Genomic DNA, 27801 nt, shown 5'->3' with positions numbered 1-27801 from the left:
GAACTACATGACTTAATTAACAGGGAAATGAGAGACCTGCTGCCTACATTTCCAATCAGTTTGAGGCCAATCCAAAAAAGTAAATATTTTCAGCTGGAACACGCTGCACATTACCAACCTACTGTTTGTCCATGTAGAGAAGAGAAATGTGCATAATGTGAATCCTACAGGGCAGGCAGCATAACATTTAATGGTAAAAAAATATTGAATTGTGGAGACAGTCAGTGTTGACTGCAGATGTCCATTTGACATTTTTAATTCTGCACCAGACAGCTGTTGCAAAAGCTGCGATATTTTCCAAAAGAGCAAAAAACATCTGCAAATTCACCAAACCATTAACAGATTTATCTCCCTGGTTGATCATGTATGTCTACACAGATTTTGGGAGTGAGATTGAAATATCACCATGATATTTCACACATCACCAGCATTCAATCTTAAAATCTCAGCCTTTCCAGATTTGTGATACAGGGAGGGCTGAGCAACTATCCTCTGTGTGTTTCTGTGCAACTATTCAACCATTAACCATAAAGAAAACATGTTGTTCAGATCAGCTCAAGGTGCTGCATTTCAATAATTAGAAGTCAATTAATGTGAGTCAAGGCACAATTCCTTTCATGTGAAATAATGTTATTGACTCAGGGAGATTTACAAAAGATGTTTTTTTTTAAAGCTACACACTTTATTCCCAAAAGGCTGAACTGTGCATTTGTCAGATTGAAGGGGCCTCACCTCTGTCCACTGTCCATTGGTCTGTACCATGAGCATGACACAGGGGTCCGACTTATTCAGCGTGTCTCGGTCCAGCAGAGCTTTGCAAGACACGCGCAGCTCTACTTTGGAGACGCAGGTAGCTGGACCACTGAGGCTGGTCGCGGGGGAGGTGGCCTCCTGAACGTCATTCATCCTGGCTCAGGGTGAGAGGAGCTGCCAACCAGCGAAGCAGTGCGATGTGAGGCTCTCGGTATAGTTCCTGGGGATGGAAAAAAAAATCTTGTGGTTGGTTGAGGGATCTCAGCAAAGACACTCACAGGAGGCAGGCCCTTTTGACTTGGTGCAGATGTCAACAAAAAAATCAGATTCTTATTTAGTCCAAGTGGACCAAACAGAACCCACGATGTTATTACTGCCTGTCAGATCTTTCCCCTTGTGAGGACTAGCACTTCACCTCAGTAATGACGAGAGACAGGGCATGGTTGTGTTTTTAGGAGTCTAGATCAGATTCCTGCAAAGATTCATTTAAGATGGTCATAATGACTTATACTGAATTCTGCCTCTTTTTTCTAACGACTATCTATTCCAACATGAAACAGCAGAAGGGAGTCATTCTGAATGACAGTGCTGTCCACTAAATAGCTGCAAAACACACTTGATGTTGTCATTTTACTGCTTTACCACTGTTAATCCAGTACTAAATATGAGATAGCAAACATAGTCAGAGGCATAAAAAGGTATTCAGGGTTAGGATTGTTTGTCTTCTTCAACAATGAGTAAACAAGTGAAAGTGGCAGATAAGATCAGGAACTCTAAAGACACATTCCTGGGTGTCTTCTTTGTTCAGACAATAACATGAAACCAAGAGAGGGCTTCTTTAAGCTCCAGTGTGTCTGAAGTGTCCTTGAACAAGGCGGTTTCATATTAACCCGACTTAACTGCTTACAAAAGGGAGGGAAGTATCAGAGCGAAGGTGGAGTTTTTCTCCACCAGCATCATCTACTGTAAGTGTCACACTTAAATGAGACAAATGGACCAAGTGTGCCGCAGCTTTCAGCACCAGGGACAGCGCCCGTTTGCCAGCTGTGAGCCCTGAAACCACGTTACCCCGAAGCATCCGTCTCAAACTTCCCTCAAGACCGCTCGACGCACAATCTGTAGCATAAAATACGACCCAGAGAAAAACTTGTGACATACAAATCCACTGGTAAAGCAACAGGGGCGACAAATCTGCCTTTTTAACCCAATAACTTTGAGAAGAGGACACGAGAAACGCTCTGAAACCGTGGATTAATTATTCATCACAGTACATGAACTCCGCTGAAAATCTGTTATCTTGAATACTAGTGAAAATTCATGGCGGAAAAATGACAGTGTGGCTTTAGTTATCCTAAATACAACAGGCAAAGAATTGCAGTTGGAATGAATATTCTACTTTGATTACATCGTGTGTCACTGACTGATCTCACTCACTTCCGATAAGACAATTAAAAAAAAACCACAATCAACAGGACTTCGTGCCACATCCACAACACAATAAACTGCGCTGACAGTCAAGTTAAAAAGGAGAAACTCACTTCCTACCTGTCGTTGTTCTTTTCTCTTCAACACACTTGTTTAATCCTCTCCCATTAAACACTGCTTGATTTTTTTTTTAATTTTTCTTTTTCTGCGCCGAAACTCATTGGTTAGACTGGCGATGAGAGAGTGGGCTCGGCTTGCAGAGATGGGGAGTGGAGGAGAGAGTCCAGCTGCTGATGTAAGGATGGGCTTTTAGCTGGGTCCCGATTATTTTGGAGTTCAATTCAAAACCGAGGCTATACAAAAAAACAAAAAAAAAAGAGGAGTGGGGCGAGACTGTGGAGATGCAACAAGAAGCTGGCTTCTGACAGCTCACACAAAGCAGGAACCAGAGCAAGAAGAGGCTCAATCGGAAGCTTTTTGTGTGTAATTTGCCAACAAAAGAACATTAACAATGTGACCCACTCCCCTCCGAGAAAGGGATGCCACATCCCTTCTCTTTCACACTTCCTTTGAGCTGAAGCTAATCTCTGTTTGCAAATAAATGCTCTGCAGGCTCAATGGGAAGCTTTTAAATATAAACAGATACCCACCATGTCTCCGGCATTAGCATCGGAGCTGCAATGATTAATTGATTAATCGATTAGTTGATTAACAGAATATTGTTTGCCAACTATTTTGATAAGCATATAATCGTTTTGAGTCATTTTCTTTCATGAGAAAATGCTAAATTCTCAGATTCCAGATTTTTAAATGCAAAGCTTTTCTGGCCCCTTTCATCTTTTGTGATATTATAATATGATATTTTTTGGTTGTGGACAAAATGAGACATTTCAGGCTGCACCATGGGCTTCAGGTTGACATTTTTCACCATCGTCTGGACAGAACAGCCATTTGATTAATCAAGAACCAATAATGCAAAACTAATCATTTGTTGCATTATGTAATATGTCCTACTGATGATCTGTTGTAGCAGCCGACCAGATCATCATTGAAGTTTTATCATCATAAAAAGGCTGAGGATGTGAAAGAGCAGGATGTATTGCACACCTTAGTATCATTGGGAATCATTATGTACGTTGCACACAAAACACAGATCTGCATGTGGTATTTGGCTGATAAACATCTGAGGGAGAGGCATGGACGTACACTGTTTTCTTTTTAGCAAACAAATGTTACATTCTCCTCCGCTCAGATTAAGAACAACTGCCCTCTCCTCTAACCTCTGCTCTCATTCCAAAATAAGATGCATGAGCACTATCTCACATGTGGACATAAGAAGTGAAATCGGATGATAAATCCTCCCAGTAAGATCCATCATAACATAAGACTGACATAAGATCCATGTCAGATCCATGTCAGTTTGTGCGAAGGAAGTAAGACATTTCATAGAAAAACAACAGGAGCTCAAAAAACATGGATCTTCCTGCTGCAGAACGTCACAATCAAATGTGAATAATGTTGGAGCTCCAGACAGCTGAAGACCTGGTGACTCTCTCACCTTTATCAAATACACACATGTATACCGTATGTGTTGTGTGTGTGCACACACTTGAGCCAAGTGTCACTTGAAAATTATGTATCTTACATAATGTATTGTTTCTACGCAGCGTTTATGCTTCAACCTTTTCACAGTCCGCCCACAAATGTATTACTTTCATGAATGTATTTCCAGACATTGCATAACATTTATAGATTGCACTGACAAAACAGCAGCTCTCCAGTTTCTACAAAACAGTACCGAAGGCCGTAAAAGAAAAAGTAGATCAAAAACAATTACTCAGGAAATTTAGGTGCATCAAACTACAAAAAAAAAAGAATAAAAGCTTAGTTTGGATGTTTCAAAGTGCCGTGTGTGGTTAGCTGTTACATCGCACTTTATGAAAACAGAAATGTGTTGGCTTCAGCGGTTGTAACATTTCATATCTAAAGGCTTTTAAATCTCATCATTCTGAAATGTCCTGAAATGACAAAGAAAACCTTTTTCTCATTCAAGTTTTGCAGCATTACAACTTGGTCTTTGCTTTGCAAGAGGATATGGCTGATTCAGTGAGAGGCTTTCCAAGCAGGTAGGCAGGTTAATCAAATCATTCCAACAGCATGAAAAATAAAACATTAGACTCCCTGCTTTTTAATTATCTGCTCTGCTGAGCTGATCACCACGTAACTTACACATGAAAACACAGGGGGACCACATACAGTGAACTCCCCTTACATCACAGGTTGATATTATAAAAGAAGCAAAGTCATGCCTTGATCTGCACACTGTGCTTAACATGCTACCATCAAGTAATTTCTCTCCTGCAGCTTTCACCCTCACTACTTTGACTTTAATGGGTGTTCAGAGTTGGTAGGAGGCATCTGCTGTGGGGCACACACCTGAGCCCTGTTACACCACAGCTCCAAACAACAGCCATCTGCTGCTGCTGCTGCTGCTGCTGCTGTGTCAGTTCAGCACCTCACAGGACATTTCCCCCATTTACATATGGATCATCTACTCAGAGTCTCCCTGCTGCCTCTCCCCCGGTCACATTCACTGCTTGATCTGGTGCTGCTGACCACACTGCATGTAGAGTTACGCAAATAGCGAGGACTTCTTGACAGGGCCTGATGCACTCAGTCAGTCAGTCAGTGCAGCTCCGGTGCATTTGTGTAACATAATCAGCAGTTCCCCACCAGCAGCTCCCGTGAGAGGAGGTATTTTTGTACATGGGTAGGGTTTTTGGAAATTTCCAAAATCACTATTGATCCTAAAGTCTTTATTGTTGGTGATGGTAGCTGATCACTGAGCTTGTGTTTCAGCAGATCTACTTCTGCTTTCTCCAGGAGTCTCCATGTCATCATGATATTTTCCTTAATGACCTGCCAATATTGCAAAGAAAAGGTCTCAGTTTTCTTTTCACAAAGTGAACGTGCTACACACCGTACATCACAGGGATGAGGCTGACACTGCAGGATGCCCAGCCTCATTGATTGCATGTGGACAGTCGAGGAGAATGAAGTAGTGAGACAATTCGTTAATTGCAGCAAAAGCAGCTGTGATTGAGAACAGAAAAAATGACAACTAATAACGGTAAATGTTCATATTCAGCTCTCCACATTCATTAATATATTTACAGATCAGGTGAGCGACAGTGAAATATTAGTTGTTGAGACAAATAAAGAGCAGTGAGTCGATGATAATCCAATCCACCATGCCAAACCCCAAAATATTCCCACAAAAGGTCAAATATATTGATTTAACAACAGTCATGATGCAAAACATGTGAATGATTATGTGGACGTTAACTGCAGTATGTAAGACAGAAAATTCACATCGACAGATAATAATAAAATGTTGGAGGTGTTGAAAGTGTCCAAATCTAAATGATGCTGTTCTTAGTTACCTAGAGGCCATTATTGTGTTTCTGTGAATGGATATTTTTTTTGCCATACCCTGTGTTAAGGGTAAATAGGACGGTCCATCTGAGTTCCTGTTTCAGCCATATCAATCACTGCTTGTCCAAAACAACTCGACTGTCCACTTACCTTCATTAACTGAATTATTTATGGACAAACAGACTGTTGGAACACAGTGAGACACACAAGGAGAAGCACAAGGAGACGCACAAGGAGAAGCACAAGGAGACGCACAAGGAGAAGCACAAGGAGACGCACAAGGAGACGCATAAGGAGACTCACAAGGAGACACACAAGGGCACACAGTCACCAACCAGCTTGCTGTTTTCACCCTCTATACATTGACATGTTGAACTTTAGATGCTTTTGGAACTGGACCTTTTCTAACATGGTCATGAGTAATGCATTAATGACAGGCACTCTCCCGCCGTAAGGGAGTTTCTCTGCACCTGTGTTGTTTACTTTATATGTATTCATTTCCCCTTTATCAGAACACTGCAGCACACCCAACATGTGCACAACCTCTGCTGTTAGAGCAATGCTTCACACGAGTTTTGGTTCATGTCTGCCAGCACATCGAAGCTTCGGCTTGAGATTCTAATTCAACTTTGCCTCCCCGTAAAGAAAACCTCTGTGTCGCGCATATTACTTATAATAATGTTCTATTTCTGGCTACCAGGACAGTTCAAATATATGAGGGGTCAGTAAACCTCTGAACTACTGGCAAAGCGGGCCAATAAGGAAAAAAGAAAGTTGGCCTAAACAGTGTTCAATCTTTTAGGGCACAAGAAAAACATATTTACAGACAGCCGGAAAGTATTACAGGAGGCACAGTGGTGAGCGCTGTCGCCTCACAGCAAGAAGGTTCTGAGTTCGAACCCCGGCCTGGAGCTTTTCTGTGTGGAGTTTGCATGTTCTGCCAGGGTTCTGTCCGGGTGCTCCGGCTTCCTCCCAACATCCAAAGACCTGTATGTCAGGTCAATTGATAATTCTACAAATGTCCCTTAGGTGTGAATGCTCTTTGTTTCCGTCTGTCTCTGCGTGTTGTCCCTGTGATGGACTGGTGATCTGTCCAGGTGAACCCTGCCTTCACCCAAAGGTCGCTGGGATAGGCTGCAGCCCCCCCCCCCCCCCCACACACACACACACACACACTCCCAAGGACCCTGTTCAGGATACCAGTCAGGTATAGATAATAGATGGATGGATGGAAAGTATTACCTTGAGTTCCTCCGAGGGTGAAGCCACATCCAGCATGAACATTGGACCTGTGGCCTCAGTGACAAACCACCGGTCCTCGACTGACGAGTCTTCTGTCTGAAGGGAGAAAAGTTTTAGTCAAACAAGAGAAAGACGCTCTGAACCTCAGATGCTTTTTGGAACTGAACCTTTTTTTTTTTAACATGTTGAGTAATGCAATAGAAGCACTCTGTAGGGGAGTCTCTCCTCACCTGTGTTGTTATTATTATTTATTCATTTCACCTTATCGGAACGCAGCAGCACGCATGTGTATGTGTGTTTACAAATGTACAGAACCTCTGCTGTTATAGCGATGCCTCATACTGGTTTTGGTTCGTGTCTGCCAGCACATAACCTTTGGTGTACAAAATGAATCTTCACTTCCCTGCAGGAGCCGAGTGTTAACGCTGTTCCACTGGGATGACTTTTTTTTTTTTTCTTACTGTCCACTTGTCCTGACCTTCCTCTGCTTTACTGCTGACCTTTACTTCCACCACCCGTGCATTAGCATCCTGTACATAATGCATAATAATTTAAGCATAATAATTTGAACATTAAAATAGTCAAGTTTGTCAGATAATCTGCCCGTTATAGATAATGTCTGCTTAATTCTTTGTTTTTGATGACCAGACAATAAAAAACTTGAACCGGATGAGTTAATTTCCTTTTTCTGGGAAGTGCAGTTACTGACATAATGAATCTGTACACTGTTGAATTAGAAGCTAATTACATTATCTATCAAGTTTAAAGCCTCCTTTCAAAAAAATGCAATATGAAAATTGATTTATAATTCCTGTTTGACTTTGTCTATTACGTTGTCCATTTTATGCCTCTAGTGCCCCCTACTGCTGTAAGAGTTAAATACAGGCGGTCAGGCTGACTGGGTTATGAGGGTGTTTGGTGGAGGAGTTTCTTCTCATCTTTAAACTGCATTTTCACTCCACAGTTGTCTGACTCTGAAACTTCTGCAGAGTAAGATTTAATAGTTATATATGCAGACCTTTTCACAATTTACATTTTGACAGTTTGAAAAGCAGAGGTGTGAACAAATAAAGATATTTACTTTGGTGTTCCAGTTTCAGAGTCCTGGTTTAATCCACAATGAATCACTGCACCAACAGAACAGATCAGTCTCTAGTTATTTCAATACTGGGGTTTTTGCCATTACAGGTCAATGTCTGCTGTGAAAGACATATGTTCACCGATTGGATCATTTTTTTTGTAGTAGTAGTAATAGTTTTTGAAGTCTGGAGACTTTTTTTGTTTTTTGATTGTTTGTCGTGATTTCAAAGAAAACATTTTCATTCCAGCTCTATTTTAAGGTTGAAATTAATTTAAATTTTTTTTTTACTAATCATAGGTACAGTATAAGTATGGTCATGTGCCAAGAGTTGTAATAAGAACCCAACAACTATTTCAACAGATTTGATACCATCCATAAATCCTATATCTATAATTTCACCATGAAAACCACCATCAGTAATCAAGACATTCTCACATTTCTCTTTTTAAACACTTTATTTGCAAAGTTCCATCGTGACTATTTTCACTTCTTCTTTTCCACGTCCTGTTCGGCTGCCTCTTTGGCTCTCTTGGCACGGATGCCGAAAAGACGAGCATTGGCGCGGGCCATACGCAGGCTCGCGAAAGCCTTGAAGTTCTTCTCGTCCTCAGAGATAACCCGGGCCTTCTCCTTCTTGTGCACCTGAAGGAAACAAATCGGGAACCTCATAAGACACTTTTCACACATTACTTAATATTTCTATCTATCAATAAAAAATTTTTAAAAAAGCAGTCATCAGAAAAAGGGTTCAAATATTTCATCAAAGAAATTCAGCGATTCCGGAGATTTGTCATCATCTGACTGCTGTGATGGAAACAATTGGATTGTTCTTAAATTTCATCAGAGGACACGTAGACCGAGGTAAGACCGGTCGATTACATTAAACCGGCTGGATTTTGTAAACTGGTGCACAATTAAAATTTTGATCAAAGAAAAATGTATCATGTTCCTGATATATTTTTGCATTCAGTGTGTGAATATGATGGGAAATCTTGCAGGAATTACAACTTACGGATTTGATGGGCATGACTGGACCAGCAAGCTGAGTGGCCATCTTCAGTTCCTCCTCCTGAAACAATTACATACAGTTAATGATGTGAGGAAACAAATAAAACATCCATATGTTCAGTAAGGCTGACAAACATCTTGCAATCAGCAGCCTTTTGATGAGGTGCAGTTAAACCAATCAAACATCTGGTCCAATAAACAGCTGATTAAGGACGTTTGGTTTTCATATTCATTTTTAACCATAGCGATAAACTCACAGGCAGATCAGAATGATAGTGATGCATATCATTTTAAAGGGGTCCAATGTTGAGCGCATGCGTTGGTATAAAGTCAGAGAGTTCGCCGCGTCTGGCTATCAGCCTGCATTTCTGTCCTGACTGCATGCTGGATTGAACAATTTCCATAACAATCTCCTCACAGGAAACCCCTGAAATTCATCAGTGGATTCATTATAAATTTGACTGGGTTTGAAAAGTTCACTTGGCGTGCTCCCAGATTCATGAGCTTCAAATCCCTGGCAGTCTATATGAACTCCTGATGCAACCCATCTAATAAACCAATCAAAGGGCATTCACACTAACAATGATCTTTCACTGAATGTGTGGACTTGTCAAATCTCTAAACTTTATCTTATTATTTCAAACACAGGAAATCAATTGTGGGGATAAGATACTTTAAGGTTGGGTTTTTTTTTTTAACTCTTTGTAGTTGCAATAAAGTACTGCATTATCTTCATTTTGAAAAGATAAGGAAATTGTAAAGTAACCCTGAGCGGGCTTTAACATTGTACTTATGTATTCTGATATACGTCTCATTCCGACTGACCACCGGGAAATGTTTGACCACTTGTGTTTCAAAGGAAAATGCTAAACAATGAAAACCTAAACCACTGAATTAAGAACCACGACGACACTGAAGTCTCTTAAAAACATGAAATAGAAACGTACGGTGCTGTCTCCCTTCTTGGGGGCAGAAGCCTTCCTGGGGAACAGGATGAGCTTGGAGCGGTACTCCTTCAGCCGCTGCACGTTGGCCTGAAGAGACTCAGTGGATCTGTTGCGACGACGAGAGTCAACTGCGATGCCAATGGTGCGGGCCGTCTTTCTGTGGATGCCAGCGGCCTGCAGGGAGAAACATCGAGAGTTCAACTTTAAAACTTCAGATCTTTTAAATGGGAAATACTGAAGTACAGACCACGACATGAAAATAAGTTTCCCAGCAGTCATCAGAAAAGGGGTTCAAAATATTCATCAAGCAAATACAGAGATTCCGGAGATTTTTTCATCATCTGACTGCTGGATGGTTCTGTACTCGGGATCGGACGATTATCGGAGCAGAGATGTAGCATTTTTCTAAAACACCAGTCCTCTACGCTCAAGTTGCAAAAACACCTCAATCATGTCATTTTTACTATTTAAGAGTTTAACGTTTCATAAAAGTTGGTCTCACACCGTAGCGACTCGTCAGTGTTTCTCCCACTACTGTCTGGGGAGGGCTGGCCCGCCGACGGGACCTCCTGCCCCCCAGAATAAAACAAGTTATTATGTTATTGACTGAGTCTCTGTGCTCCCGCTTCATTTCAGAGCAGTCTGAAGAGTCACTCGTGCATTTTTCTGTCACTGAAAGTCACGCTAATTTCTGTGCTGCTGCTCTTGTGTTCCTCTCTGTGTGTCATGAAGACGGCGTGTCGCTCACACATCAGAAGAGACGGGACAATAAATAGCCGTATACCTTCATAATAGGATTACTTAGTGGCAGCATTTATTTATTTAAAGTCATTTGAATTAAGCTTTGTGTCAGACTTTGTCATTCCAAATTTGGATTTTTACTGCAACTGTATATTGGTTTCACATATCGGTCCATCGGTCTCCTTGATTACCTATAATTAGTATCGGCCCTGAAAAAGCCAAATCGGTCGATCCCTATTCTATACTTCCAAACATGTCTGCAAAACATCAACACAAAGGCTCTGAAACTTATGTGTGGTTCTCTTTCCATGGGACAGATCACAGCTGGGTTTTTAATACACACTGATATTAAAAACCTCAGCCTCTTTCTAAATTGCTAAAGTTTAAAGATAGCAATGACCTGGTTGACACAAAATGGGATTTTCAAGATTAAATCCAGATATTGTACATTATCATAATCTCTTGTGGTCAGGAATTTCATGTCCCAGTTTTATTAAATTTACATTTTATAGGAATTATAAGGGCTGCAAAGCTATGATCAAACTAATCTTAATTTTGCTCACACTAATCAACCACATGCAGATCTAATTACTGTCGACATGGACATTCGTTACTTTCCTCCTACACTGAAAAAGCAGTTGAAATTAAGTGATTGATATGAAGCATTTGTTTTTATGGTGATGAGGCCAGAAAAATTAGGAACCACAGCACCACAATTGCTGCATCTACACCAAACTACTAAACACCCTCAGTTAAAAACAGAAGCTCCTGTTTGTACCTACATCTTGTCAATAAAAACAAGTCCACATGCTCTGAGGCGATGCACATCAGCGGCCATTTAACCTTCCTCCCACAACAGGAAAATACATGGGAGGAAAAGCTTGGAACACTTTGGCAAGAACATCAAATCTTTGAGCAGCACTTGGTGTTCTTCTACGTTAGTTTTTTTGGTTGGGTGGGATGGATGGATGAATCACCACAGAAGGACTGAGCCTGTTCATCTTTTCATCTACAGCAATCATCAATGGCTCTTCTGATGCGCAGATCATCATGACAAACTTTTCCGATTTTGGTCATTTTGACATACAAAAAACTTCAGATTAAACAATCGACAAACACCATCAGTGTGATCAGTGGTGTTTATTCCAACTCCGTGTCAGTGTGCATTTGGATTAATAAAGCATTCAATTCTTTGAGACAACGTTTTCAAACACTCCCCAGTTTTTAAGGTCACACAAGAAAAAAAAAACATTTCCAGACAAGTAGACAAGTATTACCTTGAGTTCCTCCAGGGTGAAGCCACGTCCGGCACGAACCTTGGTGTGGTACCTGATGGTGGGACACCTGATCTGTGGCCTCAGCGGTCCGGCAACAGGACGAGGAGCAATGTGACGGGCCTTGGCCTGACGGGCCTTTCGTCTGAGGACAGAGAAATGAAAGTTAAACCAGAGTAAGGCCACGTCCAGTCCCGGGACTAAAAGGACACGGCAACGTATTCCTGTTTCCACCGTTATGTCAAGAACACAAATAGAACAACTGAATTAGAAAATAAAACCCATTTAATAAGAAAAGTCTTAGATGTAACAAATGCAGTAATGAAAGACTTTACATGCCATAAAAGTGTCAAAGTTATGACCTGATGAGCAGTTTGGAGTTATTTATGCTTTTATACATTACAAAATTTAAACAATTAGCAAAAAGACGTCTTTCTACTCTCCCTCTGTTCACACTGGTTAGTCCAGGCGAGAATTTTACTACACAACATAAAAACGCTATAACTTTGTTTGGTCCCGAGGTGTGAAAACGGCTGCATGATACAAATAATGCTGCACTGCATTCACGCTGCATGTTCATCCTGGTCTTCATCTAAATCAGTTTTGTATTTTAACTTCCCACCTTCAACATAATAAAAGGGACCTGCAGACGTGTCACTTTTCAAGCCCACTAAAATTTTTTTTTTTTTAAAAAGGCACCTGCGAACGGATCAAAGCATAAACAAGGTCACCAATATAACAATATATTAGATATAAATATGGTGTCTCCCAGGGGAACATATTTAAAGACCGCATGGTATAAACGTCAAAAACATGAGTATCCCTGTCTTTGGCCATCACATTTCCTAACACCACTATTGCATGATTGTACTCCACCGTCGAGGTTGATTTGTGCAAGAAAAAAAAACAAGAAATACTAATTTGATATGCTGCAAAACGTGATGAGGTCTCGTGTAGATTCTTGTGCAGTTTATCACAGTACAGTGTCCTAAAGAAACAGAAGCTGTGCTTTGACCAACTATTTAAAATCAGCCTGCGTCTATCGGCGTCTTGAAACACACGACAACATGTGTACGAGCCAAGTTAGCATCGGTCCCTGGACCTCCCGAGCTGCTCTCACCTGCGGATCTTCCTGGCCGGCTGGTTGAACCAGGTGCGCACTCTTTTCTGCCAGTCTTTGTGGAAGTGAGGGTTCAGGATCATTCCATTCCGGCTGGGGGCCATGGCTGCCTACTTCCCTGCAAAACAGCGTTGGCACACGGGGCACACCATTAGTCCACACTGCAGTAAAGCGGAGATGCTAAGCTAACACGTTAACCAGGCCCCCCGTGTGGTTGACTACGCGCGCCATTCTGGTTGCCGGTTAAAAACACGTGGTAATATATGGTGTTAGTCATTTCGGAATCCATTGAGTAAGTTTTATTTTGAGGTTCACTGTTAAAATATGGACCTACAAAAGCTAACCTGTAGCGGCAATGCTGGTAGTCACAGCTTGACCGGGCATCAACACTAAAACACAGGCTACTGACGGGTTTCAGCGAGGAAATATACAGCAATAATCACCTTATTTTAAAGATGCTAAAACAGACTATTTTAGGTTGTAAACGAAATTGACAAGCAGCGATAAAATACCGAGGATTGAAACAGATGATTTAAAAAAATCTTTGGAGAATAATTCCTCACCTACGGGAGAAGAAAATGGCCGACAGGAAAAAGGAAGTTGTAATCCGGTGCATTGTGGGATATGTAACAACCAGCCAATGATCGGAGAGAATGGTTATCAAAGAGTATACAAAGGAGTAATACCACCTGTGAAAACAAGTAATTAAAACCCCAAATGGAATAGACATACCTCCAATTATTTTTGTACAGATTAATATTATATTCGTTTTAGTATAAATAAAGCTATATTTGGTGGGGTTACGCATACGCTTTAAATCACAAAATCACAAAAGACCGGAGCACACGTTCAAAATAGGTCATTTGAGCAAACCGGAAATTAGTGCTGTTGCTCTCGCTTGTATGCATCGCGCTTTCCATCTTTGTCTATTGATTTGCACATCATTTTCTGTAGTTCTGAAAATATGACTATTATCATGAAGGTTAGGATGGGTACGGATGTGGATGTAGAAAGTGAAGTTGTTAAAAAAAAATTAAAGATTCATTACAAACCATACACATCTGCCTTTTGTCACCAAACATTAGACTTGTATAGCAGTCAAGTAATACAAATGTAAAGCCTGTTGTAATATAAGAATATTAAATTATATTTGCAGAGTTTCAGAAGTAGCCTATGTGTTGCAAAGCCTGAATTTTTTTAAGCAAATGTATGGGAATTATTTCATGATTGTGCATTCACAAGTCTAAGAGATAAAATTAGCGGTGAAGTTTTTGCATTGGCCACTAGATGTAGACCTTTCAGCCGGGGGTTTGGCTGCACCTCGTTTAATTCCCTACAGTAAGTTAGTATACTTACAGCACAGGCCTGAACAAGTGAAATAATTGTCCAAACTTGGTGGATGAAGGTTGTTTTAACAGAATATCAACTGCTGCTCACTCCGAAATTCATCAACATACTCTTTTAAAGTCTACTGGGGAACAACTGTCCACTCAATCTGTCAGAGAACTATGACAACAACAGATTGTTAAATGTCAGCAGCAGACACTGTGAAACACCCAATAAGAGCATTATGTTTTATTATTTTGGAGCAGCACATGAAGTGGGAAGAGGTCACGTTAAAAGGTACCAGTGTGGATAAATATGCCGTTTTTAAATGGGAAACTGGGTAAGGTACAGTATTTCAATAAAAACTTTTTTATTTTATTTTTTAAACAGTACATTTGAACATAAAATAAATGTTTCCTCATACAAATTGTTTAATAGGGATGTTGTATGATGGTCTGAACCAGACGTCCGTTTTAGTCAGAAATACCAATTACAGCTTTCATTTTTCATTTTCAGCCTAAGAGAGCTGGGTTTTTTTTTCTTTCAGATTTTAAAGCCACTGTTGCATTAATCATTAACAGGCTTCCACAATCTCAGCCTATCTTCACCGCAGTGCAAAGGTCAAGGTGTGTGGAACCATAATAGGCAAAAAGAAGCAGCATGCCCTGTGAGCATATGTCCATGTCGATTTGGAGCACATCGAAAAATGTGCGGGTTTTATTTTCCACTCGAGGTGAAGTTGTCATTGTGTCTGTGTAAACCGGTGCCATCTTCACACCAACACTGTCACAATGCACTTCTACATATTTAATGCAGTTGCCAAGAATGTAAGAATGTGATTTTATTTCAAGTTTGAACTGTTAAATCAATAAATAATCACAGGGGTATCAACTCAAACTTAAAGACCAAATTTTATTACATGAATTTGACACAGTACTCTTCAGTCTGCCACCACATCTGTGCACATTTAGAAAGTGGATCAAAGCACCAGAAACAAGACCCAATAATACTGACAGATCCAGAGAATAAGAGCCCTTTAGAGTTGCTAGTGGATAAAACTTCTAAGAGGAAGTTGTTACTGAATCTTAGAAATTATTTTGATAGCACAAAACCAGTATCAAAATAAATACCACAGATGAAGAAGCTTCATACAAGATGTTAGTAACCCTGCCTACTAATCTTTGATTGCAATTACATTACAAAGCAGCACACTGAGTTCATCGATTTATTCTTCAAGTGACTTAATAAATTTATCATACACAGCTTGATCCATGAGATGATCGAGTTCTTCCGGCTTTTCAATGGTCATCTTGATGAGCCAACCTGAAAGGTGAGAGTTCACATTTTAAAAGCCACACGTGCTGGTTTCATGAACGAGCTGCAACATCACTGATTTGGCAACTTGTCGTCTGCCTGGGCAAAATTCCTGAAAATGACTCAGAGGATCAGAGGAACCTACGAGGGAGGGAACAAGTGTGACATGCTTACCCTCTGCATAGCAATCTTTATTCACAAGTGCAGGATTGTCTGTCAGCTCTGCGTTGATTTCAGTCACTTCTCCTGTCAGCGGCGAGTATAGCTCACTGGCAGCCTTTACACTTTCCAAGGCACCAAACTCCTCTACAACACACACACACACACACACACACACACACACACACACACACACACACACACACACACACACACACACACACACACACACACACACACACACACACACACACACACACAAAATGAGCAATACGTCTTATCAAACTGTTAGAATCAATTACTTACTAGATGTGCAGTGTATACGAGGCTCTTACCCATCTGTTCAAGTCTTTGGCCGACTTCAGGGAGTCCACAGTAAACTACGTCACCTAATGCTTCCTGTAATGATAGAACACACTGTATGATACATATACAAAGTATTATATAAGCCTGAGTAAAAGCCATAATGTAATGATCACCAGACTCTCTAAAAAAGATCAACACAAAAGTCTGCTGTATGTAACTGTAAGGGTTTACCAGACTTATTCAACATCATATCTTTAAAGCAAAACATGTAACATGAAGACAGTTTTGGATGGACCAGAGAAAACACACTTAAAAATGGCTGATGGCGGTGACAGAGCAGCCAGAGTGACGTGTCTTTTTAAAATTCACACTATTTCTCTGCTGACAATGTAATGAGACTACTGCCAGAGAAATATACAATACGTCACGGATTCATAAATTAGTCAGCCTCATTGATACTTTCCAAGCGGAGGTGTAAGACTCTTGTGTTAGCAAGTTGTGAAACTTTCTCTGGCACATTTATACACAGCACGCTGGAACATGATAAAAAAGACGTTTAGGGTTGTCCTCATCTGGAAACAAAAAGCGTTTACGTTTACAGTCACAGACTACGTCTTTAGTGATCAGATATAAATGCACTTTTAAAAATAAGTATGTTGATTTTATATTCTGGCCGGTAGAAAATACTGTACTATCCACATACAGTAGAAAGCGTTTGGAGTTGTGCTCAAGTTGTCTGTTATTCTGAGGATAACAGAAACAGCAAAGAAGGGTAACATTAAAATTTAGATTTGGAATTTGAAGCTTTTTGAGCCTCAGTGATGTGATGTGGGAAAGTAAGCCGGTCTACATGCCTTCCTAGTCAGCATGTGTGGAGCTAAAAGACTGAGGATCTCCTTTACACTGTAAATAAATTCTCTATGATAAACATGTTACTAAACCAAAATGGCTGTCCACAGCATGTCCTCCTGGCTGCAGGAATTTCATTTAGTGCTCCTAAAAAAAACGAGGCCCTTTTACAAACTTTGTCTGGAGGCCTAAAACACTTTGTTGACTCTAATGTGCAGGATATCTGTATATTAGGCCTTCTGCTGAGGTGAAACGTGGATCATGGTCACTTAAGCTATACTGCCACTGAATGAAGTCAAAACTTGAATTATTATAAAAATGATTTGTAGAAAGCTAAAATTAAAGCCGTTTTTAGACTCAAACTTTAGGCTGTTTTTGAGAACCACAGCAACACTGACTTCTTTCTTAAATGCACCTGTTTATATTTTTATAACACCGCGGGAAAACTATTAGTGATCTAAAGTCTATAAAAGAAATATCATACACCTCCAAGATGCTGTGTGTGCACATAGTCAGACGTTCATCAAGAGTCCACTAGAAGCACAAATTGTTAAAAGTCCACACTTTGCTCAGAAATAATCACACCCACAGTTTATGAGCAGGTCTTTTTGAAGTGCTGATACGGAGGTTAATGCATATAAACCCAAGTGTTGGAAATGTTAGAAATGGCTGATAATACTGAAGTCCTAGGCAGAAATTCAGAGGTCATAAACAAAGGCAGTAACACAGTAAACTGAGATCAAAACCTCATATCAACAGCAATCCTACTGGTAACAGTTCAGACCGCAGCAGAGACCAAATCAGTTGAACTTTTGATTTCAGTGGCTGTGTGGTAAACCTGAAGGGTCCACTGGCAGATTATGCTGCAACTGCTCCAATAGGAGAAATCATGCAGCAAAAATGATTTGTTGCCGATTGTTGTTGAGTTGAAGTTGATGGTCCTGCCATACTACATTTAAGCCTTTGAACATCTACAGTTAAGTGCCTGTACACCTTCACAGTGTGACAGTAATCAATCGTCCCAAATAATAGTCATAAAACAGTAAATTAGCCACTTATCATGCGGCTGCTGAGGGCAATGTACAGTCCTGAACTGCACACTAAAGATATTAACATATCACTCTTTTAGATTGTGCACCAAGTGTGTCATAATTCATTGATTAGTAGGAAGACAGAGCCAACAGCCTACCTGAGCGTAACTGGTGATTCCAACAGTCCCAATTCCACCGTCCACTTGCACCCACTCATGCTTGTCTGTGAACTTTAAGGCTGCAGAGAGAACAAAGGAGCGAGTTAGTCTGGGGAAGAATACACAATTCACAAACAACATGAAAATATGAATCGGTTTCAACCATGAGAAGTGTGATGAATGTTTTGAGCCACAGGAATCACAGGTGCAAAAAAAAATAATTGTGGTCAAATGTGTATTTAATTTTTAATAATTTTTTTTTTTTAAATACATGCGTTTAATCCTTTTGAATTCAAGCTCATGCTGTCATCTTCACAATAGCCCGAGGGAAGAACTGTAATGCCTCCGCAACTTCCAGCGGTGGCATCAGACCATGCAGAAAAAATACAGGTTTGAACCAGATTGTGAACCGTGTGAGATGCTGATGCATATGAAAGGAGCTCAGTCAGTCCTGAGAACTGAATGCTGCTGCTGCTGTAAAGGTCTTTTTTTCTGATTATTCAATGGGTTGACAGCCTTAAAAAAAATATATATATGTATAATTATATATATATAGCACCAACATTTCACTGGGTAATGCGAGTGATTCAAAATTAGAGAAAGCTAGGAGAAAATATTGACATTTCAAACAAATGATAGTCATCACTCCACTGCAATTAATGGTACATGGGTGACTTTTGTTTAATAAGCTGCTTCTTGGTGCACGAGACATCCTGCACACGGGCTAATTGATACGGTCAACTTCCCAATTTGGAGATCGTGGACTGTCTGCCTTCCACTCACGTGGGGAAAGTAGGAGGCTATACTTTAGCCAAAATGAGGCAGCCTATTGTTTCTGGGTTTAGACAGCCACCTCCGAGTTAAAACCAACTTTATGTTGCTCTCCCCGTCGCGCTCCTCTGCGGGAAAGTGAATGTTTTTTTTTGTTTTCTTTTCCACGCAAGAATGTGTAATCAGCCCGCATGTAGTATGAACCATTCCAGCTCCTTCGGCCAGCCTTCTCCCTCTTTTTTTTTTTTTTTTTTTAATTACCTGTGGACAGGGCCGAGGTCGAGCTCAGTGTCCGCGGAGAGCCGCTCCTCCACAGCAGCCGGGTCGCTGAAATCTGCGCCGCTGACGAAAGCCCAGGCAGTCTGCACGAAAAGTTTGCAGAGAGGCAACTCAGCGCTGCTCTCATCGCCATCTTCACTCACTGTGTGGACCAACTGGTTAACCGACTGCACGGTTACACTTGATCGCGGGAGCGCGCACCATCCCACTGGTTGCGGGCTTCCGTCAGGCGGGAGGGAGGAAGGAGGTGACCCGGGTTCAGAAGAGCTTCTTTTCCGCGTCAAGCTTCTGTTGTCCTTTTTATTAAAAGTGCAAACATTTCTAAAATTCAGTTGTTGTTTTTTTTTTTTTTTTTTTTTTTTTTTTTTTCACCACGATGAACTACACGGACATTTAAAAAAAAAAATTCAAAATAATTCTTGCATAGAATATAACTTTAAAAGGGGATACAAGTGAAGTGGTCTTCAATACTTTCTAAATATATCATAGCTGTGTTTTGCATATAAAATCTATATCTGGAAAGACACTGGTAACTGCACCTATCAGATGAATGTAGGGTAGTAAAAAGTACAATATTTCCTTTTCTAAAATGCAGTGAAGTAGAAGTAAAATAATCAAGTACACATCAGTTCCATACTTGAATAACTGCATATTTTCACAAATCTACAAATTAATACATTTGTCAACATAAAAAGACCTACATGTTTTCCATTAAAATGGCCCGACACATGAAATACTGTGCTTATAGTTTAAAAAAAAAAAAAAAATTGTTTCAACAGTTGCAATTTTATTGCATGTGAAGGAATAATGCAGCTTTCATAATTTCCTTCCTGTTTGTGCAGGACTGTTGGACATTATTATTTGAGATGAGAGCTGATGTTTACATTTATGCCAGTCAGTTTAATTTTAACATGGTCAATATGCCATTGTTTACTAAAGAAGCAGGTATCAGAAACCATTTTAAAACTATTTGTTTTAAAGCTGTGCTAATCAATATTTTTAAAGTGGGAAAAATTTGAGTATAAAATTCCCTAACCCTAAAATCAGAGTTAAAAATGACTTTTTATCAATATAAAGATATAAATGTCACAGTTGAAGAACCCTTGACATCCCAATATATATATATATATATATATTTTTAATTGTGGGAGAATAAAGCTTTTTAAAAGTATAACATTTCTGGAGGGTTTAGTTTTTTTGTTTTTTTTTTTCATGCACATCTCTTTATGTTATTTAAGTGGATCACAAACATCACAGGAGAATGAACAAAGTAGATTAATTTGCCCTTTATTTAGACACAGCCATCTTTAAATATCTTGGCAGAGAAATATTGAACTTGTGGAGTTGAAAAATCTTGGAAGAGGAATTAAAGCAGACCTGATAAAAACAGATGAACATACTGAGAACACATAAGACATCAGAGGGGCTTGAGCTTTGTATGTATTCTTGTTGTGTATTTTGTGGCCAGAATCTGGCACCCCCTGAAGTAGTTCAAAGTACATTCAGGAGTATTTCATCCCAGTCTGCAAACAAAAGCAGATCAAATGACTTCATGATCAAATCCCATCCGTTTACAGTCTGGATGACAAAGAGGATTAAAAATGTCTCCTGACAGTCATACACAGAGATAGGATAGGATAGCAGATAGGACCACAAATGTGTAAGAAAATACAAAAGAAAAACATTCATCACTGTTTACCAGTGAATCATAGAACTGAAAACAAGATGGTTTCTCTTAATGATCGTGATGATGACCAAACAATTAACATCGATAAAACCTGCAGACTCCTCTGATGACCACAATGAGGTAAAGGCTCTTGCTTCATACTGATTCTTGCAGAGATGTGACAGCAGGAGAGGTCAGAGGTCATGTCATTAGACGGAGGTGCCCTCCAAGGGGGCTGATGTCTTATTGTCATCAGGCTTCATGGCTGGGAACAGCAGCACCTCCTGTAAAGGAAAGAAAACTGTTAGCAAATGCTTTTTATACTGTAAAATACTATTGGACTGGTTTGTAGCTTAAAGCAAAAATAGTGTAGAATCATGAACTTTTAAGTGTACAGAGGAATTTTGGATGCAAACTAAAAGAAATCAGCTAAATACAAATATTCCCAGTGACAGAGGTGGCTCTTTCAACAGGATGATGATGATGATGATGATGATGATGATGATGATTTAAGCACAACAACTGCCTGATGGAAGAATATTTTCCCCAGAAGAAAATCGTAGTGTTAGGACTGCCCTGGCTGACCCCCGCCCTAAAACCAAGACCACTTTAGAGCAATAACACTCATTTACTTTTCTTACATACTGGTCAAATATATGTCAGCTACCAATGTATCCCTATTATGAAGACTTATTTAAAAAATTGTCTGCACCTGCTTGCGTCACAATTCATACAACATCTTTACCTTGATGTTGTTGGAGTCGGTGAGGAACATGGTGAGGCGATCGATGCCCATCCCCCAGCCGGCCGTTGGTGGCAGACCATATTCCAGAGCTGTGCAGAAGGTCTCGTCAATGAACATGGCTTCATCATCACCTTCAGCTTTGGCCTGGAAAACATCCACCTCAAATTACTAACATGCACTGATATACATGTTGTAATGTACACACTCCGTAACAGCATGGAGCTCGACCCCTTAGGTGTTCGACGGTAGGAGGAAAACAAGGCAGTTTATACACACCTGGCTTTGCTGCTCAAAGAGCTCCCTCTGTCTAATAGGATCGTTCAACTCAGTGTAAGCATTGCAGATTTCCTTCTTCATCACAAAGAGCTCAAAACGCTCCGTTAGGCCTTTCTGTGATCTGTGCCTGCAACAAATGAGGAAGTGTCAGCATGAACCAGAGCAATGCCTTTTTAAACGGTTTTAGGGAAAAACCAAGGCATTTCTCACCATTTTGCAAGAGGGCTCATGATTTGAGGGTGGTCACAGATGAAGGTCGGGTTGATACACGTCACCTCTAGGAAATCTCCAACCAACTGTGGGGTAAAAAAGCCATTAGTACCTCAAAGTAAGTAAAAAGAAAGAGAAACGTCAATAAACTATACAACTGACAGTGGAGGTCATCAACACAGCACCTTGTCAAGGAGGCGGGCAGTGGTCCTGGGTGGAGGACATTCAACTCCTTTCTGGGCACACAGGTCGTCAAAGAATTTACGTGTCTCTGAAAAAATGATCAAAAGACAGAACAGTTCAATTGATTGCAAGAGATAAACATTTATGCAGATTAGCCACTGACATATTATGAACAAAAAAGAGAGAAAAACACCAGGGCTGATATCGTTTCTCTTTCAATCTATCTCTACATTTCTGCATTTGTACAACTTCTTACCATTGCTGTCGTAGCTGTCAGTCGGAGGGAATTTGACTCCCATGATTTTCTCCAGGTCGTGACTCATGCTCACTCTTCTGAAAGGTGGAGTGAAGTCAATCTCATAGGCCTGTCCCTCCGGACCATCAGGGTGATAAGTCACCTTGTATCCTCCGGTGATGTGTTTCACCATTCCTGAAGAAAACACAGAACCACTGAGCTCAGGAGAGAACATCTCCTCATTGTAAAATGTATTCTTTTTACTTGTCTTAGCATCTGAGGAGCAAAAAAACTGAGAGGAAAGCTTCACCTTTTATAATATACAATAATCTCCTGTTGTCATAGAGCCATCTTCAATGACACAGACCTGATCTGACAGCTTTCTACACAGCTGCCATCAGCCAACCAACTCATTACTGAATGCTTTCTGTCTTCAAATTAAAGCAATTTAAATATATTTTTTTATGAGAAATATTCTCATAATCCCTCATCTAAATTGCAGATAATATATTGTACACATAATTTTTTTTTTTTTTTAATGAAATCTCAACATAGACTGGCTGTGAGACTCCAGAGAGCTGTAGAAAGGCCAACTGGCTTTTCAGTGTTTAACATTTCATACAACACCCTGACCTGGCAGATGTTTTTTTTTAAAGGTTTTTAGGAGGTGCAACAAACTCAAAATGCCAACCACCAAATATAAACAGCTCATTTAGATGAGCTGTCACACCGACATGTTACTTAGTACCAAAATAAATATCTTTCAGATGTTTGTTTTTGACATCAGTCTGCCTCTGAAATGTGACATTGACAGTTGGATGGTCAAACGCCTGACAGGTGAAGAAGCAACAATATGGCTGACTATGTGTTGTCACTTACCTGAGAGTAGTTTCTCTGTGATTTCCATCAAGTCATGGTAATCTGCATATGCCATGTAGAATTCACAGGTGGTGAACTCAGGATTATGAGTGAGATCAATGCCTTCATTCCTGAACTGCCGGCCGATCTCGTACACTCTGTCCATTCCACCGACCACGAGCATCTGTAAAAAGATATGAGTAGAGCATATATATTAAGACATCTGAGAAAAGTACGGCAAGAACCTTCACTGTGATTCTGTACAAATACTCACAGCCAAGAATTCAAACCAATGAAAAGAAAATTACTCAAATACCCCCTCTGAAAGTAATTGATTACTGAAGAAGGCCAACTCTTTGAAAAGCACGTTACCTTGTGGTAGAGCTCAGGGGCGATCCTCATGTACAGGTTCATATCCAGATCATTGTGGTAAGTAACAAATGGACGGGCCACTGCTCCACCGGGAATAATGTTCATCATTGGTGTCTCAATCTAAAGCAGCAACAAACACGATTCAACAAAGCCAGCTTGCACTGACTGATTTTAACTGCCTCAAATGATTAACAAACGTAAAATTAAGAGAAATATTCCTTCGTAAAATCCCACGTTTATACAAATTCAACATAAATTTGGGCAAACCTACATTGTTCCAGTCAAGCATAAGACTTCGGATATGTTGTTTAACTGATTAGTTGTGTGATGTGGTCAACTTCAATGTCTCAAAATGCTACAAACAGCACTTCTTACCTCCAGAAAGCCCATCTGGTCCAGGAAGCTACGCAGGTATGTGATGATTTTGGAGCGAGTAATAAACTTCTGTCTCACGTAGTCATTGAGAATCAGATCCAAGTAGCGCTGACGGAATCGTGTTTCCTTTGAGAGTAAGAATTCACATCACATTAACAGGTCAGTTTGTCTTCTTCCCATCAACACTATGAATAAATTCATAGTAATATTAAAATGTCTTTAATACATAGCTTCTTATTAAGAAGCTACATATTGCTGCTGTTATTGAAATATGGCAAATTCTCCGAGTCTGATTTTCAATGTACATTTTTCAAACTGTAAGAACTTTAGAAATACTTTGTCGCTGCCATAAATGTGTAGCAAAGGGTGGGACATAGGAACTAATACCTATAATGTGTTTTGTCAATTCTCCCTTTGTAAATGTGGTATTACCTTGTCTTTGAGACCAAAGTGGAGATGGGGCAACATGTGCAAACATGGAGACAGTAGGGTCATCTCGACAGGAATGATGCTCAATTCCCCTTTTTTGGTTTTCCCCGGGTTACCGCGGACACCGATAATATCGCCGCGGCGCAGTTTGTTGTTGATGGCCACAAATTCCTCCTCAGACTTGTAGCTCCTGACAAGAGTAAAAAAGATACACAAAAATTGATCTCACGGCACTTTAAAGTATAAACATGAAGAGACAATAGTAATAACAATTCAAACATTTGATTACATAAATAATCAGGCTGACTTTTTTTTTCAATATTTCTCAATTACATAAACAAGCAATCTTGATGGGGGGCACAGTGGTGCAGAGGTTAGCACCGTCGCCTCCCAGCAAGAGGGTTCTGGGTTTGAATCCCAGCCTGGAGTCTTTCTGTGTTCTCTCCAGGTACTCTGGCTTCCTCCCACCGTCCAAAGGCATACATGTCAGGTTAATTGGTGATTCTACAAATGTCCCTTAGGTGTGAATGAGAGCGTGGATGGTCTTTATTTCTGTCTGTCTCTATGTGTTGGTCCTGTGATGGGGTGTACCCTGCCTCCAGCTCCAGTGACCCTGCTCAGGATAACAGCAGGTATAGATGATGGATGGAGCAATCTTGAGAACAAGATGAATTATCAAGTCACTTTTACTGCTGCAGGAGTTTTTCCTCCACACCAGCAATTATAATTTATAAGCATGAAATGCATCAACTTTAGTGGGCAACCCCTCAGTTCAATCCATGCCACCCTGAACTTATCTGCATCTGTTTGCATAAAAGATTTTGTATAAAATGATTGTATTTAAAAGCAAAACTCCTTTAGAGCACAGTATAACACAAACAGGTACAAATTATGCTTTTTTGATCATATTTATGATTCTATACCTTGAGTTTGCCATGACTTGCAACTTGACACCTTCACCTCGCAAGTCATAGAAGATCAACTTGGCACCAGAAGCCCTCTTGGCATGGACGCGGCCTGTCAAAAATATACTAGGTTTAACAGGGGGTCAAAAGCTGGACTTCACTGATATTACGCTGATAAGATCATAAATTATTTCTGATACCTGACACATTGATAACAACTTCTGTCAGTTGGTCTCCGGGCTGTAGATGATTGTACTTCTCTATGAACTCTGTGAGTGACAGGTCCACATGATACTTGTGTGGATACGGGTCCTCCGCTGTACCCTTCAGGTCCTGGATAGCCTGAGAGCGGATCTTGAAGTATTGCTATGTTACAGGGAAACAGAAGATTGATATTATAAACAAACATCAAAACATTAAGGGTTCAATAAGTAAGGAATAATGACCATACAAATCTCTCACATTTGGGTCAAGCGTCTCCTCATCCAACTCGCAGGCATTTTGTTCTCCCTGGTTGTTGGCTTCTTTATTTTGCTCCACCACCTCTTTGACCTTGGCGTCTTTGTCAGCTGCCTTCTTCTCCGCTTTCATTCGTCTCTTCAGCTCACTGATAAGATGAGTCATAGGTTAAATGTTAGATTTTAGATACACAATTCAACTGCCATTTAATCAATGTTCAAAGTGCAGGGACATCTAGGTTTCCTCACATAACCACACTGTACATTTCACTCTATTCTGGTTTCTGAAATTTAAAAAAAAAAATACAAACAAACAAAAAACAGAAGGCAGCGGCACAATTTACCAATAACAAAAAGGAACAACAAGCAGTCATGCAAACAGGGAAGGAGGACCACATGACAAAAGGTTGGTTGTTTTCCTCACTGCAATGGAAAAGCCACCAACCTTTTGTCACCTCTCCAACGGTTCCCGTAATTGTGAGCTGGGACTGCAGCTGTACATGGGGGAGCATATTTTAACCACTGTCCCCTGACACCAAAGGCTCGGCACAGCCCCTGCCTGGCTGCCCTGACCAGACACAGCATGCTGAGCTACCAGTCAGCGGACAGACCTGAGAAAATAGACATAAATACAAAGACAGTATATATATTTTAAAGGCTGTCTCTGTCCACCAGGCAAAAACCGAACAGCGTTAGGCTGGTAATACCTCGTACTGGTCAAGACCCTCGACGGAGCACAAACAACACTTAAGTGCTACTATACTCGTGAAGATAATAATATCAGATTAGGTTCACATTTCTTGGTGTTAGCCAGGCGAGTGTGCTTCCACTGCGTTACACTCACACCTACAAACGAACACGTGAAAGCACAGTTCGCATAATTTATGAATTGTTTTGTCACTTTTGCACCATTAAAATATAGAATGAGAAAATGTTCTGCTGGTAAAATACCAAAATGACGCATACTTATACGCTGAAACCGTTATTTGGCGTTACGAAAAGAAACCACACGACTGCATCAATGAGCGGAAGACATTTCTTTGGATGCATTGTGGACTTGTAGTTTTACCGATAAGCAAAACGCACGACCGCGGACGGAGTCAGCCTCATGTTTAGGACGACAACTTCCAGAGACCCAGAACAACGGACCTCTGGGATGTGTAGTCTTGTAACGCGCGTCCATATGGACCTTCATTTCGCTTTCGGTTTTTGCTATGACTTGATGACTAGAAAGCCAAACTGAAACGGTCATAATTGAGGAAAAGCGAACAACTTTGTAATAAGAAACACCGAGGATGGTTGAAATGCAATGGAATAAATAAATAGACTTACTTTTTGCTGAGTTTCTCTCCGTCCCCTGCTGTCACGTCAGCCATGTTCTTGATGCTGTGCTCGAAACGATCAATTGATGCGCACGCGCACTAAAATAAATCGCCAGAACTTGATGGTGCGTTTAGGGGACTGTCGGAAATAAGACAACGGACCACAAGATTACTTCACTTGCGCTGGAACCTACGGCTGGAACAGAACATTTTAACCTGACAGTTTTACTAATCGGTGATTAGTAATCACAGATCAGGGAGTTAGATGGGCAGATTAACAACAGTATAATATATATTGGTTCTCTAATAATATTATGTTAATATAATGGATAATAATAAATATGATAACTTTTTCCCCTGCAGCTAAACTGCTAAACTGCAGTTTAATAGACTGATCAGGGCCCAAGCACCGAATGGTAGGAAAGCCCTCTTGTTCTTCAAGTAATTATTCTTCCCTATTATTCTCGTTCCTTAAGCTTAATCGCCTTTTTGGCGGCTTTAACACACTCCAAAACTCATGAAACTTGGAACCCGTGTCAGTCGTGGCT

The 27801-nt window shown here is 40.4% G+C and overlaps 4 protein-coding genes and 2 non-coding genes across 8 annotated transcripts in view; all 6 read right to left on the bottom strand.

Moving 5' to 3' along the window:
• The window catches only part of cpne7 (copine VII), a 32162-nt gene extending 29631 nt beyond the window's left edge, over nt 1-2531 (bottom strand). The window contains exons 1-2 of one of the 2 annotated variants that reach the window (XM_069693468.1): nt 2292-2531; nt 733-973 (exon numbers count right to left, since the gene is read on the bottom strand). In XM_069693468.1, coding sequence (XP_069549569.1) covers nt 733-906 — 174 coding nt within the window. In that variant the 5' untranslated portion in view covers nt 907-973; nt 2292-2531. The remainder of the gene's footprint in view (nt 1-732; nt 974-2291) is intronic. The other variant, XM_069693467.1, reaches the window with a different exon arrangement.
• Nucleotides 2532-8372: 5841 nt separating this feature from the next.
• Nucleotides 8373-13641, bottom strand: rpl13 (ribosomal protein L13). The gene is made up of 6 exons (XM_069693466.1): nt 13590-13641; nt 13027-13144; nt 11910-12051; nt 9892-10065; nt 8949-9005; nt 8373-8578 (listed from the first exon to the last, which is right to left on the bottom strand). The coding sequence occupies exons 2-6, from the start codon at nt 13128-13130 to the stop codon at nt 8420-8422; spliced, it is 636 nt and encodes a 211-aa protein (XP_069549567.1). The 5' UTR covers nt 13131-13144; nt 13590-13641; the 3' UTR covers nt 8373-8419.
• LOC138618205 (small nucleolar RNA MBII-202) lies at nt 8649-8732 on the bottom strand. Its single transcript, XR_011310705.1, has one exon. It is a non-coding gene; the product is annotated as a small nucleolar RNA MBII-202 (small nucleolar RNA).
• On the bottom strand, nt 10150-10231 carry LOC138618206 (small nucleolar RNA MBII-202). Its single transcript, XR_011310706.1, has one exon. It is a non-coding gene; the product is annotated as a small nucleolar RNA MBII-202 (small nucleolar RNA).
• A 1603-nt stretch (nt 13642-15244) lies between the features above and the next one.
• Nucleotides 15245-19388, bottom strand: gcshb (glycine cleavage system protein H (aminomethyl carrier), b). The gene is made up of 5 exons (XM_069693365.1): nt 19202-19388; nt 18170-18249; nt 16161-16224; nt 15841-15972; nt 15245-15675 (listed from the first exon to the last, which is right to left on the bottom strand). The coding sequence occupies exons 1-5, from the start codon at nt 19350-19352 to the stop codon at nt 15578-15580; spliced, it is 525 nt and encodes a 174-aa protein (XP_069549466.1). The 5' UTR covers nt 19353-19388; the 3' UTR covers nt 15245-15577.
• Nucleotides 19389-20490: 1102 nt separating this feature from the next.
• Nucleotides 20491-27328, bottom strand: kars1 (lysyl-tRNA synthetase 1). Of its 2 annotated transcripts, XM_069693463.1 has the most exons (15): nt 27264-27326; nt 26377-26542; nt 25936-26080; nt 25674-25839; nt 25492-25585; nt 24572-24758; nt 24140-24265; nt 23765-23884; nt 23414-23576; nt 22556-22729; nt 22302-22387; nt 22117-22202; nt 21907-22033; nt 21631-21774; nt 20491-21169 (listed from the first exon to the last, which is right to left on the bottom strand). In XM_069693463.1, the coding sequence occupies exons 2-15, from the start codon at nt 26514-26516 to the stop codon at nt 21095-21097; spliced, it is 1833 nt and encodes a 610-aa protein (XP_069549564.1). In that variant the 5' UTR covers nt 26517-26542; nt 27264-27326; the 3' UTR covers nt 20491-21094. The 2 variants fall into 2 exon arrangements, with proteins under 2 accessions (XP_069549564.1, XP_069549565.1); XM_069693464.1 differs by lacking the exon at nt 26377-26542 and having other exon boundaries at nt 27264-27328.
• Nucleotides 27329-27801: the final 473 nt, after the last annotated feature.

Source organism: Brachyistius frenatus, unplaced genomic scaffold (assembly GCF_029030835.1).
Source record: "Brachyistius frenatus isolate BFR_SWC_R1_liver_20210118 unplaced genomic scaffold, ASM2903083v1 Contig_15, whole genome shotgun sequence".
NCBI classification, from domain to species: Eukaryota; Metazoa; Chordata; class Actinopteri; family Embiotocidae; genus Brachyistius; species Brachyistius frenatus.
This window is presented reverse-complemented; position numbering and strand designations above follow the sequence as displayed.

Coding starts and splice junctions, on each gene's coding strand:
- rpl13 (XM_069693466.1), bottom strand. CDS start 13,130: ATGGCCCCCAGCCGGAATGGAATGATCCTGAACCCTCACTTCCACAAA. Junction 12,052..13,026: donor CCGGCCAGGAAGATCCGCAG/GTGAGAGCAGCT, acceptor CTCTGTCCTCAG/ACGAAAGGCCCGTCAGGCCA. Junction 9,006..9,891: donor CCAAGAAGGGAGACAGCACC/GTACGTTTCTAT, acceptor TAATTGTTTCAG/GAGGAGGAACTGAAGATGGC.
- gcshb (XM_069693365.1), bottom strand. CDS start 19,352: ATGGCGATGAGAGCAGCGCTGAGTTGCCTCTCTGCAAACTTTTCGTGC. Junction 16,225..18,169: donor GAATCACCAGTTACGCTCAG/GTAGGCTGTTGG, acceptor CTATCATTACAG/GAAGCATTAGGTGACGTAGT. Junction 15,676..15,840: donor TAAAGATTGCTATGCAGAGG/GTAAGCATGTCA, acceptor CTCACCTTTCAG/GTTGGCTCATCAAGATGACC.
- kars1 (XM_069693463.1), bottom strand. CDS start 26,516: ATGCTGTGTCTGGTCAGGGCAGCCAGGCAGGGGCTGTGCCGAGCCTTT. Junction 23,885..24,139: donor ACCAGATGGGCTTTCTGGAG/GTAAGAAGTGCT, acceptor TTGCTGCTTTAG/ATTGAGACACCAATGATGAA. Junction 21,775..21,906: donor TCTTTGAGCAGCAAAGCCAG/GTGTGTATAAAC, acceptor GATGTTTTCCAG/GCCAAAGCTGAAGGTGATGA.